This window comes from Opisthocomus hoazin, chromosome 6 (genome assembly GCF_030867145.1).
Source record: "Opisthocomus hoazin isolate bOpiHoa1 chromosome 6, bOpiHoa1.hap1, whole genome shotgun sequence".
NCBI classification, from domain to species: domain Eukaryota; kingdom Metazoa; phylum Chordata; class Aves; order Opisthocomiformes; family Opisthocomidae; genus Opisthocomus; species Opisthocomus hoazin.
The window spans coordinates 29,796,484-29,815,906 of NC_134419.1; the positions used below are offsets into that span (position 1 = coordinate 29,796,484).

Sequence of the window (19,423 nt, forward strand, 5' to 3'; positions counted from 1 at the left end):
CCAGCAAGGACAGGGCTCGGGAGCGTGTAGCAGCAGCTCCCAAATTTGGCAGCTATAAGCAGTTCTCTAATGCAGTAGGGTTGCCGTGAAGCCTTCACCCTACCGGCATCCGTTTTCCAAGGCCCTCAGTCCAGCTTTAAAGCCAGACTTTGCCTCTAGCAAGCAACTGCAAAACTTAACTTCTCTTGCTCAGACCTGGTGCCAGCAGGGATTGGAAGTCCTGATGTGCTGCTTCGGCACCAAGGTCCTTCAGTGGGTGATACCAGCAGCAGCAAAGGCAAGATGGGGCTGGGAAAGTCAGAGGTACTGGCAGGACTCCCCAGCAGCAGGAGTAAAGCCTGCCCTAGCAGGCAGGCCAGAGCAGGCACAGCACGGCCGTTACACAGGCTTGCAGTGCTGTCAGCTCACTTCTCAGCTGGCAGGAAAAGGTACCCAACAGCTCAGCGAGACCCGCAGCCTCCCTGAAGACACAGCACCTCTTCATCCACCCTCTTCTTCCCTTGCAGGTGGAGAGTAGCCAAAGGCAGGATGATTTTTGTCCCTTCCACTGAGTGCATGATCTTAAACCCAGGCTACACTTCAGGAGGAAAAACCCAGCTTGGCTTTCTGGTTCCCACCTGCAGAGACCAGGGCCCACAGAGGGGAAAAGCCCTGTTTATATTCCAGCTGGGCAAGCAAAGCTTGTAATTACATCCACCCCTCCAGCCTGCTGTGCTTGCTTCTAATCCCCCTCTCTGCACGGAGCAGCACCACCACTCAGGTGGAAACTGTGTACAAGGTCCTGGGGGCAGGTTCAGAAGAGGAAGTTGGGACTTGGCGCTGAGAATTCTCTGGGGCACCATTTTCCCTCTCCAACATTACTTCAGACACACACTAAGCAGGACAATCCTTCTCTCACCAGAAAAGAGACAGCAAGAAAGAGAACTAGGAGAGCCTGATCTCAGCTCAGCTAAAGTCCCAGGCTCAGGGCCGGAAGGAATGAGGGTCCCAAAAATAAAAGGCAGACAGAAATGCCACTGCCACCCCAGACCAAGTATGGAGACAGCCAAAACGCAGCAGTCCCACACCTGGATGGAGGAGCTCAGCTCCTGTTTAGTCCAGCACAGGGGTCCTATGCCTCCCCGAGCACCCCAGCGCATCTGTCTGGGAACAACCCCCACCCCACCGGCTCACAGGGAAGTGAAAAGAGCGGGCATTTGGGACCGCCATCACCGCATCAAGGTGCATGGCTCTGAATATGAAATGGGCTTGTTTACCCTGGATTGGTTTCAGGAGAGCTGCTGCCCTCCTGCTGTGTCTTGTATCATTGGACTAACAGCTGGGCTTGACACACACTTCTTCTGGTGAAGAAAACACTGAAATAGTCCTTTTCTAGGGACTCCCGGCAGCAGAGAGCCCTGAATGTCCTCCACAACACTACGAAGACGTGCAGGAACTCCAGATGTACAGTCAAAAATAGGTTTACTGGAATGTCTTTAGTCACAGCTGTAAGCAGCGATACTGAAAACAATGAGCTTGTGCATTCCCATGGCAGGACCAGAAAGTCTTCTGGATTGTAAAACCTAATGATTTCTCTTCCCCTCCCCGCCCCCCCCTTTTTTTTTTTTGAACAAGAGAGAAACAACACCCTTGCAGTTCTCCACAGAAGGATCAGTCCCCTGTACCATAATGGTAGGTTTCTCTTCAGATATTTTTCCCCTCCTTTGCTCTGATGAAAGGACAGAGTCCCCTCTGCCTACTACAGCAGGCAGCAGGGAACTGCTGAAACAGTATTATTAATATTACAACTCAACCATATATACAGATAAACCGTGGTGGCAAGTAGCCAGCTCCAAACCAGAGACCCAGAATTCCACAAAACGGGCGGTTTGGGAACTGAATCTTCTGTTAATAAAAAAGTCTGACAGCAGGAGCAGGTACTCGATCAAAAGAAAAAAAAAAAAGGTCATTTGGCAGTTCTTGAAACGCTCCGTTAGTACTGGCTACTTGCCGCCGCCTCCTCACTCCTCAGAGAAAAACAAAGCTATATACAGATATCTCACTTAAATTACACAGCAGTTTGGTTATCCCAGAGCCAGCTCCACCAAAGCCTCCAGCTGCCTCGTCAGGTATGGTACTTCAGGACTATGGGTACTGGAAAACACAAAGAAACAGGCTCTCAGCCACACACCTCCGCGTGCAACGCCCATCCCCGCCAGAGAGATCCCCCTGTTTCTGTAGTGACAAACACCAAGCCGCTGTGAGGGAAAGTGTGTTTCCAAGCCCAGCTAATGCAATCTGCTGCCCTCACACATGCTAGACAAGATTTCCTGCCACCTTCATCTGTTTCCAGCTTCCCAAAATTAAACCAGATGGGATTTTCCATCAGTCTCTCTCTCTCTCCAATGCTCCCACCCTGCTGCCAGCTCCACCTCTCCTGCTGCAGGCTGTGTGTCAGCGGGACAACAGGCCACAAGGGTTTTGCCAAAGTAACCAGGGCTGTTGCAGAGCTGCCCCCGGCCACAGTCACTGGGAGGAAAACCCTCCGGACCCAGCAGCATGGAAGTGCTGCGCTGCCGTGCTGGGCTGCTTGGAGCCCTGGAGCACATCATTCTGCAGGCAGAGTGACAAATTACTGCTTTTCTGCCTGGAAGGGAAACGCTCTGGTCAGTATTACCTGTTTGGTAGGAAAAGCAGTGACATCTCTGCTCTCTCTCTCCCCAGAGAGACCAGGAAGGGCAGAGGGCAGGGGAAGGGACTGACAGCAAAGCCACAACAGCTACTTGCTGAAAATTAGGCAGCCTGGCAGCTCTGAGGAGGAGCGTTTGCTGGGACCAGACCCATTGCAAAATGGTTGATATACGCGGAGAGGCCTTTGGAAGACATTGCTCTGCTCTGAAACTCTTCCATCTATTCCCACCAGCCTCAGAAACAGTCAGTGCCAACCCTGGACTGATACAACGTTGGCTTTCTTTGGCCACAGTCAGTAGGATTTGGTTTGAGGCTCTCCTCTCCATGCACATTTAAACCTTGCAGAAGAGGAGCACGGTGTGGGCTAAAGGCACCACTTGTGACAGCTTAAGGCAGAGCGGGGCCCAACAGAGCAGCTCAGGTGCTCTCTCCCAGGGACAAAAGCACCATGGTGTCACTCACAGTGTGGAGTGCCACGAGTATTTCAATGCCAGACATGGCTCGGGTGACCGGGAGCTACTCACCGATGATCACGAGCAGGAGAACGACCGCCACCAGTGCTATGATTGCTTTCATCTGCAAGGGGAGCACAGAGGCGTGTTACACAGGGTGCCGTGCATAGCTGCTTCGACCTGAAAGGAGGCCTTTGCCTTCCAGCATCTTTTCAGCTGGAAAGCAGAGCTTCTCCATCCCCTCCCAGGGAGGGCAGGTGACACACAAACCCGCCCCTGCCTGTCCTGCTCACCTTGCAGCCTCGCCACCACATCTGTCTCCGAAGCTGCTTGGCTCTGTTGCTAAAAGCTGTTGCGTTGTCTGATAAACTTTCTGTTGAAGGAAAGAAAGGAGGCCATTCAGCAGCGTGCGCACAGTCAGAGCGTCTCCACTCATGCTACCAACTCTGCTGAGTTTCAAGCAACAAACTCAGCATTAGGGGAAAAGACCCAACCACAGCGTGATTCACCGAAGCCACAGCAGATGCCAATGTGACGCCCTTCGCTAGAGCACACACAGATCTGCCGTGTCCCACTGAGCCCCCTTTGTCCTGGCTGCCCTCTGAGGACAGGAATTCACTCTGCAAGCCAGCAAGTGAGCGGACAGCTGAAGTGCTCAGGGCCTTTGGGAGACAGACCAACCTACCTTAGCTTGAAAGGCCAGCTAGATCACAGCACCCAAGCGCCTCCAAACTAACACCTCTGCGCAGAGCGGCAGAAGGCAATGGTGGAAAGAGCAGAAAGTCAGCAGAAAGTCAGATCTGCAGCCCAAGGCTGGGAAACACCGCTCCAAAGAAGGATAGAAATAAAAACCCAGGTCTGTCATTAGGCACGTTCTGAACCAAAACCAGGTAACCTGGCCCAGCAACAGGGAAGAGACATTGGGAAAAGGCCAGCAGAACTGCATTTAGTATCGCACCTGATTTATCCTGCAGGTCATCCAGCCGCTCGCCTCTTTCGATCACCTTCGTGATGTTCTCCTGCATAACGTCGATGACTTCGTCCACCTGGTTCTGCACACTAGAGCAGAGCAAAGGCAGCATGAGGAGCAGAAGCGAGCGCCACCAGCTGCATTGCAGTGCCAGCCCTTGCTCAGAGCCACCCAGGCTGACGGAGTCTGGGAACTCACCAACAAAAAACAAAGGGGACAACAGTGGAGGGAGGTTGATGGGATGCTGAGAAAGCCAGAGGCATGGCAACGCCCAAGGTGGGTCTCTGGCAACGCCAGGAAGGGTGAGGGAACACAAGGGGCTCAAAGAGAGCACCGGGCAGTCAGCAGAAGCAGGGCACCCTCTGTAACACCTTCAACACACAAATGCAGTAAGAGAAGGCACTAATTGCTGTCGGTGGGCACCTCTGCTGCAGAAGAGCTCATGTCAAAGGGAAAAAATAAATATGAAACCCACACCTTATCCTTCCAGATTTCACAGAACCTCGCACTGCACCTTTGCTAAATAATGGGGTGAAATCAAAGCTAGGTGCACTCCCCTTTCCAGGAGCTGAGCTGCTAAATGAAACCCACTCTGCCAGGGGCATCAAGAGGACAGTAAAGAAAAGGCTAGTATGAACTAAACCAAGTTATTATAATCCATCTTCTCATAGGTTGCGTAACTCTGTGGGTAGTCGCTTCAGCAAGCGGTAGCCTAAATCACACGCGCAGGGTTATTATAAATGCATTTATTCACTCCATAAAAAAGCCACATTGGTAAGAGAGAAAAAGTGTCCTGGTGGAAAAATACTGCTACATTCTGGTTTGTATTTTGGAGCTAATATTATTTTATTTTCCTGGAGACAGAAATAAGACATTTCTTGGGGCCCTAGGGAGACAATACATTGTTTGAGACATGCTGTTCCCAGAAAGTAAATGGCAACAGCGATGTCTTGGAGGCAATGCTACACACAGGGCAACAAAACAGAAATAGCTCCAGGCCACTCGCTCTGCCTAAGTCTTAGGTTTGACAGCTTAGGTTGCCTTGATTAAAAACATTTAAGCACTTTAAACATATCGAAGTGCATCTGGTATTTCCCAATATGCAGCACGAACAGGCCACTTCAGCAGCTCTCCATGTTACCACGTTACTGTCTCCACAAGCACAGGCCTCCTATTAACAGTGTGCCACTGGTGTCCCCAAAGGGAAGAAGGGTTGCCACCACCTCATCATTTGCACGTGCTTAGCGCCCACACTCTCCTGCTCCCTGAAGTATCCAGTCAGAACATCTTCCTCTTTGGATCCATGCAAAACCCTCTCCTCCCCACTGCCATCTTGCAGATGTTCAAAGACGTTATTTGCCAAATCAAGAGTTTTTACGGCAGTGCCAGACCCAACTCTACCACTTAGAGAGCCATCGTCCAGCACCTACGCTCAACGCACCTGGTACAATGAGGACAGCATATCCTCCACTGTGGCCTGGGAAGCTGAGGTCAAGGAAAACCCAGAGCAACTTCCCCAAGGCCCATCAACGGGGCACTGCAGAATGAGGAACAGGGCCCTGTCCTAGCCGCCATGCCTCTAATTAATTAATTAGAGACATAGGTTCACATTGACCTGTTTCTCCTGTCTCCCTACCAGCTATGTGCCTCTTGCTGCGCAGACACTTGCGCTGACACGCACACAGAAGGAGCAGCTGCAACAAGCAACAGTGGTCACAATGGAAAAGCATGTGCCTTGCTCACATTCACTATTCCAAAAACAGGCAAGGAAAGTCATTAAAATAAAAGGCTTTTTTCCTCCCCAAAAGGCTCTAGAAAGAGCTCCAGGTCTTTGAATATGAAGGGGCTTCTCATCGTAGCATTTCAGGTCGGACTCTGTAGCACCACTGCACTGCGCCTTCCAGCTCTGGAACAGCCAGGCAAGCCCTCTGAAGCCAATTTCTGACTCACCAGCCCTCATATGGCACATGCTGGACTCCAGCAGCGCATGTAAAAACCTGCTTTATTTAGGATACTGCAAGAAAGGAACCTGCCTTCCCCGTACTGCATCACAGAGTCCGTGGAAGCAGCGTCTCTCTGCACCCACCTACACTGTGCGGTGGCAGCTCTTGCCTTCCACATCGACAGCAGTGCCTGCCAGGAGTTTCTCATCTGGAGGGGAAAGGCACAGATAATCCCCAGACGCCTCTCAGCAGGAGCCTGCCCCGTGCCCACGAGCCTGCTTAGATCCACCATTTGTTTTACGAGGGACAAGGCGAGCGGCAGAGCTGCCACCACGGGAAAGCACAGCAGGCGGCAGTGAGGACACGGGCAGATGCTGCCTGGAACAAATGTGGTGGTACCCTGTGGAGCAAAGCATCCACCCCACACACAACACACGTGGCCCTTCCCTGGGGCAGCAGGTGAGGATGTGGGGAGGAAGCATGCTCTGCGAGGGGGCTTCCTTACCTCAGCACAACAGGTAAGGCCCAGCTCTGAGCTGCCAGCAGTGCTGCTACAGCTTGGGGCAAGAGAGGAAAAGCAGCAAACCTCTGCTATGCCAGATGAGCCAACTTGGCAAAAACTCTAAGGCCTTACACATCAGCTTCACAGGCAGAAGACTACATTTACAGTATGTATGTCATAGAAAAAATTAGTCAAAATGTAAGAAGAGTCAGTGTTTTGTGTGCTCGTGTACTACTCATGTTTATATACATGAGTACAAACTTGCTTAGCATTAGTGGCTGACTTCATGGAAGCCTTAGGCCACACGCTGTGAATCTGCCACCAGGACACAGCAAACTTTTGTTGCACCCTTGCCAAGCTCAGTGAAGGAGGGCCCCAAGGACTCAGCTGCAGCTAGAAGGTAAGGAAGTGAAGTCATCCACTGAGAGCAGCAGGGCGTCTCTGATGATAAGGGAAGAATCTTCAGCCTGCCCAGAGACAACAAAGGGCCCCAGTGAAGGACAAAAGCCCCCAGACCCAAATAACACCGTTGGACCAGCTGCTGCTTGGACTCCACAAGGAGAACTTGTGCGGGGCAGGAACTGAGATTGTAAGGGTAGAATTGCCCCGGGATTTCTTTGTTCGGGGTCCCTCTCTGGAGGCACCCACCTTGAGCTGTTTTACACTGCTGTGCCACTCAATAAATTTGTCTCACATACGTGGTGTTGGAGACTCTGCTTTGGGAAACCCAGGGTCGAGTCTGAGGGATGAGGAAGCACCCGAGAGTGAGTGTTGGGGGGGATCGCAAAGAGGCACCCGTGGGCTCACGCTGCAAAGACTCCGGTCCCTGCAGTTAAAGTCCAGGGCGGTGTGTGCGACTCCTTGAATGGTACGTGAAGGGAGAAGCCGCTGCCCGAGCATTAACAATGTAAATGCTTCTAAAATAATTTCCTGACTTCAAAATAAAGATATTTCCTCCCACAACAGATTCGTAACCGAGTTATCTTGGTACAACTAACAAGCGGGAGCACACAAGCTTACAGCGCATCTAGGAACACGCAGTGCAATGCCACGCCGCCTGTATCCCCACCAGCACAGGGCAGAGCCTGGAGAGATGCTGCTGCCATCCCAGGGCAGCCCAAGGTGCTCACGGTAGCGTGGGCAGGAACGTGGCTTCAAGGTGCTCTGCTCTGTACCAGCATCTAGGTGACACCTGTGGAGCACAGACCCCCACTGCCCAAGCTGCCTCTCAGCACCCCACCTTTCGCTCGAGCTGCTGGTGAAACCCGGAGCCTGGACATGCTGCTAGCTGTCCCCCAGGGAACAAAACATTTCACAGGTGGAGAATGGGGAAACAGACAAATCAAGGCTTAAACTCTTACAAACTTTGAGGTGTTTAACTCCCATGGAACAGAGACACAACACCTTTTGGTATCTGATGTAAAAAAGAACCCTGGAAAAAAACAAACAAACAGGAAGGAAGAGTCCGAGCCAGGAAACGAAACTTTGATCTCCACACAGCGCCTTAACCAGAGCCAGTCCTTGCTTCTGCTCTCTCCCACCCACCCATCACTGCTGCAAGAGACGCCTCTCCAGGCAGGGGCTGAAAGATGCCCAGGCTCTACATTCGCCCTGCAGTTTCAGAGCAAATTCAACAGTTCTGCACTAGTTTGGCACGCTTGAGGTTGGAAACTCAAGTCGCATCAAGAAGAAAATATTTTCTTGTTTTATTTGGCAAGAGAGAATGAATCCTCTAATACGAAGCGTATTTCCTGTGAGGGAGCTATTGGCTTTTCACGCATCCATTGCATGTGCTCCTCTCCTGCCAGATTTCCAAGCGAAATAGTAGAATAACTACCTGCCAGGAAAGGGAGCCAGATGAAAGCATAAAATACGTCTCCCACGACCCTGCTTCTTACTAATTACTGCAAATATGATGCTTTTAACAAGGAGAGCAAGTGCACACTGTCAAAGCAACAACAAGAGATCCAATGGCACTTAACTTGGTTTAGACTCCTCTTTCTCGTGCTTTGCCAGGTCCAGAGCAGGAAGAATAAACCTTTCCATTTTGGCCGCCCTGGGTTAGCTACTGAAAAACTCCCTGGGCTGGTCACGGTGTTGGGCTAACAACAGTGCTGCATTCTTCAGACGTCGTAAACAGGCTGTGCACGCACCATGGGATGTGCGCCTCAAGGCTGCTACTTGTCTCCAAGCCAGCTGTTTACAGCCAGCATGACACACTTCTATTTTCCACCCCAGTGATATTAATAGTGCTGTGTATTTCGGTGCAAATTACACGCAAACACCCCTCGTCGCGGCAGTAACCCAGGGAAGAGGAAGCAGGCTGGAGAGCCAAGCTGGCTGGTGCAAAGGCAGGAGGCCAGCGCAGGGCAGCGCTCCCCGAGCCACAGCTCTCTGCAGAGGGGCTGCCCGGCAGGCAGGTCTGCTGTACTCAACAACGGGGCATCGGCGCTGAACCCGGCCACAAATCCCTGCCTTTAAGTTGCTGGTTCATCACAACAGCGAGGGGGACAGCAGCCTACGCCGCTCCAAAGCCTTTCAGTCCTCGAAAGGATTGCCCTCAACAACGATGCCTGATGATACTTCAAATGAAAGCCTGAACTACGGATAGGGTTTGCTGACAACCAGCCACCTGTGACAAGCAGCCAGGCCCTGGGAAGCCGCTGTCACCTCCTGCCTTCAAGACATTCCCCAAACCCTCCCCCTCCTCAGAAAGTAATTTGGGGCTTGCAGCCAAACACAGCCATTGGGGCTGAGCCCCGGGGCTGAGGATGCTGGCCGTTCCCAGCAGGGCAATGGGGGAATCATGGGGACCGAGAGCTGGCTCCCGGGGAACCACAGCAGCGTGCTGAGCCTCATGGCCAGCACCAGCAGGAACCCCAATCCAGCAGTACAGTCACCTGAAAGCAGAAACATCAGTGGTAAAGGAAGTCAAGCAGTGCAGAAAATCGGGAGGGAAGGAGGGGGATTTTGCTAACATTTTTCAAAAGATGACCTGTGATGAGAGGCTCCTATTCCAAATAAAAGAAACCCAGGTGGAAGATGAACATCCCACCTTCACCTGAAAAGGCACTAAGAGCTCTCACTACACACATTCAGGACTTCTCACAAGGCCTGGAAGCAAAGGCAAAGGCAAAGAACGATCAGCTCTCCCTTTCCCGTTCCTTGTAACTTCGGGGAAAACAGTAACAGCCTGTTTAAAGCTACCCTTCAGCTCCAGCCCACACCAGGGACAGGGAGGTCTCAGAGACAGCCCAAGGCACCCGATGTGGCCACTGCAGTCACCAGCAGAGCTTCCGTGACAGCCGAGCAGCTGTTGGGACAACTGCACCCGAGCTTCCAGACACATCAGGACAAAACACAGCACGGAGGGGACTGTCACACTTCCTCCTGCCACTCCTGCTGGCTGTAACTCGTCTCTTTGCCCAATGAGGTTTCCAGTGCTCCCCATCATCTCCTCCTGCAGCTGAGCCAGCCTCGAGGGTCTCTGCTGCCAAACTATCCATCCTGACCCAAGCCCCTTTGCCGCCAAGGACAACCAGGAAAAGTTTCCAGTCTTGCCCCTCACATTCAACATGTTCCGCACCTTTGCTCCCATGATCCCATCACTTTTTCCTCTGCCCAGTCCTCCGTCCAGTCTCCTTTTACGCCTGTCTTCACACCTCGTTCCTCCAGCCCCATACAGCTACAGTCTCTCTGGCTTCGCCCAGCTATGCCTCAGCTCTCCAAACGCTCAAATTCCTCCTTAAAACGTCTTTTCCTTACAGTGTTTCAGCAGCAACCCAACTCTCCTTTTCCTCCTCTGGCTGAAACCAGAGCAAACTGCATCATGAGACCAGGCATCGATCCATCCAGCAGAAGGGCCAGTCTGATCAGAAACTTCATAATAAACTCCGTGACAAGAAACCATGACTGCATGCTGTTTTTTGAAACACAGCAATCAATATCGACGAGAGCAGAAAATGGACACTGTTTTATAACAGAGGCTCTAGATACCAGATAGATGTAGCCGCTTGCTGCCCCAAGAGACATATCCCATACCAGGTCCACTAGACAGGCGACGGGCAAGCCTCATGTGTGCTGGGCATTAGTCACATCACACTTACGAATGCACCAGCTCCTGGGTGAATTATTCTTTCATTTTCCTTCCCCTTCACAGCTGCAGTGCCATCCTTTACCCCGCTCCCTTCTGCCTGGCCAAGATAGTGGGAAAAGAAGAGCTCCTGTTTCCCCCCGCCACGCATGGAAGGCAGAAGACACTCTGTAATTCCCTTTCCAGCAGGGGAGGACGAAGGGGTAGGCATCACCCCCTCTCCACCTTTTTACAGGGGCAGGACCCCACTCATAAAACCAGTTCTCACCCTTCCCATTCACTCCAGGCCAGCGTGACACTGCCCTAGAAGTGAGGCTGTCCCACACCAGCTCACTGTCAGGACCAGCGCGCCTCTACCAACAGCATCCGCACAGCCCGGAGGGAACAGAGGTCCCCCGAATGCTCAGGGCGCAGTGACCGACCTACCGCCTCTTCTCTAACTCAACTGCACTTCGCCCCTCGAGGTAACATAGCAAGTGGGCACACAAGCTAGCACTGCCTAATGCTGATATTGGCAATGAGTCATCTCAGAGCTGCGCTGGCTTCTTCCTGGCATGAAAAACATCCCTAATGGAGAGCAACGCTCAGGCTGCACGCGAGATGACCTAGTCTGATTAACACCCAGGCATCAGTCCCCGCGCAGATCTCTGCTGTGGCTCCACGGAGGTCAGCAAAGGAAACAGCACGACACAAACCAGGGGTCTGGGAACAACCCCCTCTTTTTCCACTAAGTACCACCAATGCATCCCTCACAGGGAAGGACAGGGCAAACTGGAGCCCAGAAGAAGCATCATGCAGGAAATGAGTCGATGGGAGAAGGATCCACAGTGTTCACTCCTTCCTGCTTGCCCTAATACAGTCAATAATCCTCCTCCAGCCGTAATGGTTTCCTGTTTGTGCAGCTGGAGTGACTCACCGAGTCACTGCTCATCTCCAGGTCACCTGTATCAGGTCTTTATCTGGAGAAGGGGAGGTCACAGGACCAGCCGCTACCCGAACAATATGGTCCTGATGTGCTTCTGACCACCTGCTTTCTTGAAACATTGAGGAGCAAGTTACAGGATGAAGGAAAAAAGCAACGAAACAATAAAAAAGGTGCTAGTGAAGGTTAAAACTCATGGTTAATGCTCCAGAAAAAGAGCCTCATAAAAGTATGGAACACTTAATCACCAGAATACAGCAAGGGCTTCAGAAACTCCCCAGAGCTACTGTGATCCCTTTGCCTGTGTCAGTGCATCATTTTTTGACAGCTTGAATCAAATTTGAGATTTCCCCTAGCTGTGGACATGTACGGTAGGAAATGCCAATCGGAAGGAAGCAAGCACAAGCCATGTTCGCATTCAGAACTACACAAATACTCTGGTAAGACAGCAGCAGGAGCTCGCAGCGCCCCAATGAAATATTATCTGCTTGACGCTGAGGAACAACAACTTACTGCCTGATCTTGTCATTCCTGGGTCCAAATCTTGGTCCAGAAGGCCCTCTCCTACGGGCAGAAAAGAGAGCAATCAGGATGGAAGACACAACGAACATACGTATTCAAACCAAACGCTCAAAGATAGAACCACTGCCTCGTGGGCAGAGGGTTGTTCTCATGCCTCCCGTCAGTCCCTCCCATGTTCAGTAGGGTATGTGGGACACCCTGCTCTTACACCGGTCACCCCTGTGAAGTCTTAATTCACGCTCGATGCCAAGGCTCCGGGAAATCATCTCAAAGGAATCAAAGGTTTTGATTGCTGAGTGCCACCTGCGTGGCGGGGAGCAGCTTGTGGTATTCGACACCTCCAGTCTGAGAGACAGAGGCCTTCCCTACAGCAGCCATTCAGAAACTCACAAGAAAAAGTCTTCCTCTTCATCTGAATCCTCCTCCAGTAGGTTCCTCTGCAAACACAGGAAAAAACCAAAGCACCTCATCAATATGCAACCATCATTTCACACACCTATTTCCAGCCTTTAGGACGCAATTGGCATCCTCTGACTGCAGGCTACACGCGAGCCCTCCTTTGGAGAGGATCAATGGTATTTTTTAGGTGTCTGGAGTTGTGCTGTTTCTCTCTGCTTGTGATCAGAATCCAAGCTGGCTGTCTCTGTGCCGCTGTTATCACCTCGGCAGCATCTGCTAGCTCCGTGCAGTACAGGCCGACGCACAGCTCTGCGGCTCTGACTTGGGACAGCTCGCACCTCTGCCGCTGCGCCCAACTGGATTTGCCTCAAAGGCCAGTTGCCTGTGCAGGTTCTGATCCCAGTTCTAGGGATCGGTACAACTCCCCGCGCCGCAGAAGCAACCAGCGCATCAGCATGTTGAGCCCTGCCTTGGAGAGCAGCAGGCAGAGCTGTGGAAGGAAGGCCCTCTCTGCTCAAGGGACAATCCCCAGTGCTGCGCTCCGTCAATGGCAGCTACTCGAAAAGTGCCAGCATCGCCTGCAGCCACCCTGGGGTATCCCACTCACGTGGGAAGTCAGGTCCACTCCCGATTTGGAGGACGTGGTTTCTCCAGCCATCTGATGGCAGCAGGCATAAGAAGGACGACTGCAAGGAAACACGCTGAGCTCCCTGCACAGCACGGCTCAGGGGTCGGCCCCTCCAAACCGCTGACTTGGGCAAAGGCTACGGACAGGCTGGAAAGCAGAGCGGTCTGGTAGCTCCTCAACCACGCACCGAAGGGCTCCTCCTGGGCTCGGGTCTGCTGCTGCGCTACACCCCGTCAGACGATCCAAAGGCTGATTTTAAGACCAACTCTACAATACCTCTTAAGCCTGAAAGTTTCAGAGAAAGATGTCGCTAGCGTTCGTTTCTCATATCGGGGCAGCACGAATTCTCCAGCAGAGCTGAGGACTCCCAGCCACATCTGCTTGGGGTTCATACCCGTAAATGTAAAATTTTCACTTACCAGAGTGACTGTAATTAAACTAAAGTAGATCCTTGCTGTTTTGAGAAGACAGGAAAACTCTAATATAGAAAGATTCCTAAATAATTCTACCCCAGACAGGTCAGCCTTGGGAGGGCAGATGCACCAAGGTACAGAGATAAAGAGGCACCAAGAAGGCAACAAGACCAGAGCAAAACAACCTTGAAGGACAAAGTATGCTAATCTTAGAACTGAGTTCGCACGGAAACAAACGTCAACCAGCGGACACTGTGATGAGGAGTATAAGCCTTCATCTTAGGACCCCCACCTAGGGCCCCCAAAGACCACCCAAGGACGCTAACAGACTTGCGTGGAAGATATTAACATATGCTAATTAGTTCTTGGAAAAGTCATGAATATGCTAAGCATTTCTCAGAAATATAAATTAATATGTATATTGCGATTGTATTTAACCCGAAATGACAGGGTGTTTGGAGGAGAGATCCCCTGTGTGCCCGGCGCCGCAATAAAGAATACCTGCTTAATAGTCCTCTGACTATTGTGTCTTCAGCTCCAGCTTTTCACAGCATCAGGGTCAAAAATAATCAAGAGGGGGAAATGGCACGCTACACGTGTGGGCCTAGGGACACCTCGGATGGTCCTTATGGCACCAACAGCTGCCGCTTCCCCCGTGCGTGAATCCAGGCTTCCACCTGCACACGCAGTGCTCGTGGTTCGAGGCTTACCTACATTTCCACCCTCATCACGCTTGCTCAATTAACTTTAGCAACCTGCAAGACCACGCAATAGTTTCAGCCGCTGCCTCGCTCGAGGAATGAGCCAGCCGCTCTTGGCCACGCAGGATCCTCATCTTCCTGACAGCTATCCTGAGCTACAGCAATATTTTAGACCCAGGTTTAGCACAGTATGACCCCAGGACAAGCACATCAGGTTCACAGAATCACAGAATGGTAGGGGTTGGCAGGGACCTCTGTGGGTCACCCAGTCCAACCCCCTGCCAAAGCAGGGTCACCCAGAGCAGGCTGCACAGGACCTTGTCCAGGCGGGTCTTGAATATCTCCAGAGAAGGAGACTCCACAGCATCCCTGGGCAGCCTGTGCCAGGGCTCCGTCACCCTCAGAGTGAAGAAATTCTTCCTCGTGTTCAGACGGAACTTCCTCTCTTTCATTTTGTGCCCATTGCCCCTTGTTAAATCCACTCTGTCTAGAACAGGCAACCGCACCACTCTGACCCGTATTCAGGCCAGGCCCTGCGGAGAGCCAGGAGGCCGCAGCACACCGCGACCTCCCCAGCCCGAAGGACCCGGAGCAGGTTCTCCCAACAGCCCGCTCTCCTCACGGGGCTTGTCTGACCGTACATCGACCGGCTCTGCCGCACGGAACCCGGAGCCCCCGTGGCCGAGGGGCCTGCAGTCAGCCCGGCACCGGCCCGCCGCCATCCCGGGGCCTGCAACCCCCCCTTCGGGCCTGCTCGCCTCGCCTCGGGCCCGGTGCGCCCCCGGGGGGCGGAGGAGCGGGCCGGGCCCCGCCGACACTCACCCGCTCGCTCTTCACCGAGCCCGTCACCTCGTCGTCGTTCAGGTGCCGCTTGAACTTCGGAGGCATGACCGCTGCCTGCGGGAGGGGAGCGAGGGGAGGCCTGGAGGGGACGGAAGGAGGCCCGGGCACGGCCCCGCTTACCCCGCCGCCCGCACCGCGCGTCCCCGCGGGGCCCTACGGCTCGGGGGGCTGCCGGCGAGCAAAGCCGGTGCCCACACGGAGACTCCCCGGTTCCCTCCCCGCTCACCGGGCTCCGCTCCGCGCCGGGCCGGCGGGAAATGGCCGCGGCGACAGCGGCGGTCAGTCAGCTGTCCCATCGACCGCCTCGGCGCTCCGCCCGCCGCGCCGAGCTAGCGATGCCGGGGGCGGGGCAGAAAGGGCGGGGCCTGCGGGCGGTGGAGGGCGGGGCGAGGGGCGGGGTTGGTCGGGGGGCGTGGCCTGGCGGTGCGGCGGCGCCCGCGGCGGGGGGGCCGGGAATCGCCCGGCCCCGGCGGCAGAGCCCTTGGCGGCGGCGCGGGCAGCCGGAGCCCGGCCAGCGGCCCCGGGGGGGGGGGGTGGGGGGGCAGAGGCACCGTCACCGGCATCTGGAAGGTTCCACACACCCCCCCCCCCCCCCGGTCCCTATAAATGCGGGCGGCAGAGCCCGGCGTGCGGCAGAGCCATGGTGGGGCCCTGGCTGCTGCTCTGGGGGGGCCTGGCCCTGGGCTGCCGGGCCCAGACGGCCTCTGTCCGGCGGGCCGATGACGGCGCCGGGCGCTGCACCTACTCCTTCACCGTGGCCAGCCCTGTCGAGGCCGCCTGCCCCGATGCCGGCGGCGTACCCGAGCTGCGGGCCGAGCTGGCCGCCCTGGCCGCCCGCCTGAGCCGGCTGGAGGGCCGGGAGCGGGGCGCGGGGGGCTCGGGGCCGCGGGGAGCCGAGGCGGGGGCCTACGGCGAGCTGCTGCGGGCCAAGTCGCGGCTGGAGGAGGAGAAGAGGCGGCTGGAGCGGGAGAACGAGGAGCTGGGGAGGCGGCTGGAGAGCAGCGCCCAGGAGATCGCCCGGCTGCAGGCCACCCGCTGCCCGCCCGGCGGAGAGGGGCCCGGCCGCGACGCCCTGCGTGTCCCCAGCAAGGGTAAGTGCCAAGTCGGGACCCCCCACCTCCCCGCCACCGCCTCCCCGCCTGGCCCCGGTCAACTCCCTTTGCCGCGCCCCAGCCAGCCGCTCGCCCGCTGCGGGGCTCGGCCCGACATTGCACCGAGCCCCCTGCCCGTCCCCGAGTCAGGGCTGGCAGCCGGAGCCTCCCGCACCCCCTCACCCACCCCACAGCAGAGGGCACGGGCTGATCCGGGGGGACGAGGGGTTTCCCCCAAGGAGCATTAAATCCCGCACCCGAGGAGCAACAGCGTCAGTGGGTCACGAGTGGGCCCTGCTGCAGCGGGACGGGACACCGGGCTCCCAGCCGGGGCGTTGGTGTTTTGGGGGGGCGATGGTCCGGCACGGAGCCCCCCCCCGAGGGCAGGCGCGGCGGTGAGGGGGGCTGGCTCGGCCTCTGCTCACCCCGCTCCTGGCCCTGCTGCAGCCCCTCGCTGGGACCCGCAGCCCCTCGCTTACCAGGAGCTGCAGTCGGAGAGAACGGAGGTTCCCGCGTCCCGGCTGCTGGAGGAGACCGCACTTGGCCGCCCGGGGAGCGAGGACTCGGGTACTGCCACTGGCACGGCCGCCGCTGCTCGCTGTCACCGCTGGGCCCTCCCGAGGGGCTCGCTGGGCGCCGCTGAGCAATAACCCCCCCCCCTCCTTTTCTCTCCCCTCCTGTCCCCGAGCAGGCTGCGGCGAGCTGGTGTGGGTGGGGGAGCCCGTCGTCTTCGGCCGGGCAGACACCATCGCCGGCAAATACGGGGTGTGGATGAAGGACCCCGAGCCCGTGCCCCCCTTCACACGCGAGACCACCTGGCGCGTGGACGCGGTGGGCACGGAGGTGCGCCAGCTCTTCCAGTACGAGGCGGCCGAACAGCTGGCCCGGGGCTACCCTGCCAAGGTGCACGTCCTGCCACGGCCACTGGAGAGCACGGGGGCCGTCGTCTACCGCGGCGGGCTCTTCTTCCAGCCCCGCCGCTCCCGCGCCGTGGCTCGCTACGACCTGCGGGGAGAGGCCGTGACGGCCGAGAGGGAGATCCCTGGCGCCGGCTACCATGGGCAGTACCCCTACGCCTGGGGGGGCTACACTGACATCGACCTGGCGGTGGACGAGATGGGGCTCTGGGTCATCTACAGCACCGAGAAGGCCAGGGGCGCGATCGTCCTCTCCAAGCTGGACCCTGAGACGCTGGAGATCCGGCGGACCTGGGAGACCAACATCCGCAAGCGAGGGGTGGCCAACTCCTTCGTCATCTGCGGCATCCTCTACACCGTCAGCAGCTACTCGGCGCCCAACGCCACCATCAACTTCGCCTACGACACGGCCACCGGCGCCAGCCGGGTCCTCAGCATCCCCTTCGAGAACCGCTTCCGCTACCTCAGCATGGTGGACTACAACCCCACTGAGCGGCAGCTCTTCGCCTGGGACAGCTTCAACATGGTCACCTACCCCGTCCGCCTCTCCCGGCCGTGAGCCGGGGCCCCTGTGTCCCCCCCTCGGCACCCCGCTTCGCTCCCCAGCTCCCCCCCTCAGACAGCCCCAGGCGATGGTGGGGGCCCAGCCGTGCCGCGATGGGGCCACCAACGGCCCCGCTGGCACCGCTGGCGTCACCAGGGAGTGCAGCGGAGAAAAATTCAGCGCTTCTCCAGAGCCTGATCCGGCCAGCGGAACGCCTCTCCCCGGCCTCGGGGGTCTCCACAGCGGTACCCAGTGCCCAGCCGCCCGAAACTGGGAGCAGGGAGGGCTCGGGTGCAGCGCGGGTTGGGCAGGGCAGGCAGCGGAGATGGGGAGAGGCTGCCCTGGGGGGGTCCCACCTAAAAAAAATAAACGTTTTTCCCTGGTTGCAAGCAGCGATCCCCTCGGCGGGGCTGGGGGTTCGTGTTTCCAGGCTCCAGCTGAGCGCAAGCCCCGCTGCGTCCCACACCGCCGGGTGCCTGGGGCATCCCGGAGCTCGGGAAATCATCCGGCAGGATCCAGAGCGGCGGCGAGTACGGACACTCGTTGCACGTGCCTTGTTTCATCGGGGGAAAGAAAGAAGCCAAGAGAGCAATTGCGAGGAGCGCTGGCAGAGCGTCGCGCCCAGCCCCTCTCGGCCACGCGCTTTGGCTTTCCAGCCGTGCCCGGCCACCGATGCCACGCGGCAGCTACGGCCCCATGCCGGGCCAAAACACGCTGCTTGAACTGCTTACTGTAGGAAGTTTGTAGGAGGCTTTTTCCCCCCCTGTCCCCAGCGTTCGGGGCAGATGGGGCAGCAGCGGCCGCGTCCCTTGGGGGATGTGCAGGGTCCCTGGCACAATAAACGTTGCCCGCCGCCACCGCTGTGCGCCTCGTCTTTCTGCGCCCGGGTTTTCCTGGGTGGTCGGTGGGGTGGAGGCAGCCCCCCTGTTTGGGTTGTTTGACTGATCAGCGCCGCGAGGCCCCGGGGATGGGCCCCGGCGCAGAAGTGACCCCGTTCTAGGGGGGCTGGAGACAGAGGGGTGCTGGGGGGAGGCAGAGGGGGTCCCAGCTGCAGGCAGCACACGCTGCTCCAGGGTGAAGGGGGGAACCGGGACAGGCGTGGTGGGGGTGGGATGCACCCCATGGGCAACCGACCGGGGGCTGCAGGGTGGGACCCCAGTGCCTGGAGGCTGAAGGACCTTTCCAGGCTCCCTGGCAGGGCTGGTTGGGGGCTGGGACCCTCGCCATGAGCCAGCACGAGTGCAGTCGCCAGGGTGCAGCCCCGGCAGTGCCCTGCAACCTGCAGCAAGACCCTGCACCCTGCCCCATTTGGACCGGTGCCCCCTCGGCAACCAAACCTGCACGAGGTGGGTTAGTGACACGTCCCTCCCGGCACCAGCTCTGCCATCTTCTCCAGGGCTGGGGCCTGCACGAGGACACCACGGGTCTGCACCGAGCTGGGAAAAGGGCTTTTCTGGCCCAAAAGAGGAGGGGAGCCCCGCTTCGCCCCGCAGCTCCCCGGAGGCACCGGGAGGGTTTTTTTGGGGCTCCCGGGGAGCAGTAGCATCAACGGCTCCTGGATGAGCCCTTCCCACCTCACTGCTCTCACCAGCCTGAAAACACCCTGGAGCTGGCAGAGTCCAGCACTTAATTGACTAAAAAAAAAAAAAAAAACGAAGCCAAGCCAGCGTACACAGGGTTTCCAGAAAGCCGGGCTGGGGCTGAACAGCGCTGAATACCCAGCTTTACTTAACGGGCTTTGCGAAAACGAGCTCGGAGCGGCCGTCCCCTCCCGCCCACCAGCGAGAAGCCAGCCCGAGCCCCAGCAGCTGCT

At 56.6% G+C, this 19,423-nt stretch overlaps 2 protein-coding genes across 4 annotated transcripts; one reads left to right on the forward strand and one right to left on the reverse strand.

The window, feature by feature from the left end:
- Positions 1-1,444: 1,444 nt before the first annotated feature.
- VAMP4 (vesicle associated membrane protein 4) lies at positions 1,445-15,396 on the reverse strand. Of its 3 annotated transcripts, none has more exons than XM_075422431.1 (8): positions 15,285-15,395; positions 15,038-15,112; positions 12,465-12,511; positions 12,066-12,116; positions 4,081-4,181; positions 3,416-3,495; positions 3,195-3,246; positions 1,445-2,133 (listed from the first exon to the last, which is right to left on the reverse strand). In XM_075422431.1, the coding sequence occupies exons 2-8, from the start codon at positions 15,101-15,103 to the stop codon at positions 2,105-2,107; spliced, it is 426 nt and encodes a 141-aa protein (XP_075278546.1). In that variant the 5' UTR covers positions 15,104-15,112; positions 15,285-15,395; the 3' UTR covers positions 1,445-2,104. The 3 variants fall into 3 exon arrangements, with proteins under 3 accessions (XP_075278546.1, XP_075278545.1, XP_075278544.1); XM_075422430.1 differs by having other exon boundaries at positions 15,038-15,137; XM_075422429.1 differs by having other exon boundaries at positions 15,038-15,396.
- A 114-nt stretch (positions 15,397-15,510) lies between these two features.
- MYOC (myocilin) lies at positions 15,511-18,467 on the forward strand. The gene is made up of 3 exons (XM_075422432.1): positions 15,511-16,149; positions 16,597-16,716; positions 16,841-18,467. Exons 1-3 carry the CDS (start codon positions 15,699-15,701, stop codon positions 17,623-17,625), a joined length of 1,356 nt encoding a protein of 451 aa, XP_075278547.1. The 5' UTR covers positions 15,511-15,698; the 3' UTR covers positions 17,626-18,467.
- The last annotated feature ends 956 nt before the right edge of the window (positions 18,468-19,423 follow it).

Excerpts from the sequence above, each read along its gene's own strand:
- VAMP4 (XM_075422429.1), bottom strand. The coding sequence starts at position 15,103 with ATGCCTCCGAAGTTCAAGCGGCACCTGAACGACGACGAGGTGACGGGC. Across the intron at positions 3,496-4,080 it reads TGACCTGCAGGATAAATCAG|AAAGTTTATCAGACAACGCA; the intron begins GTGCGATACTAA and ends TTCCTTCAACAG. Across the intron at positions 3,247-3,415 it reads TGTGGTGGCGAGGCTGCAAG|ATGAAAGCAATCATAGCACT; the intron begins GTGAGCAGGACA and ends CTCCCCTTGCAG.
- MYOC (XM_075422432.1), top strand. The coding sequence starts at position 15,699 with ATGGTGGGGCCCTGGCTGCTGCTCTGGGGGGGCCTGGCCCTGGGCTGC. Across the intron at positions 16,150-16,596 it reads CCTGCGTGTCCCCAGCAAGG|CCCCTCGCTGGGACCCGCAG; the intron begins GTAAGTGCCAAG and ends GCCCTGCTGCAG. Across the intron at positions 16,717-16,840 it reads CCCGGGGAGCGAGGACTCGG|GCTGCGGCGAGCTGGTGTGG; the intron begins GTACTGCCACTG and ends GTCCCCGAGCAG.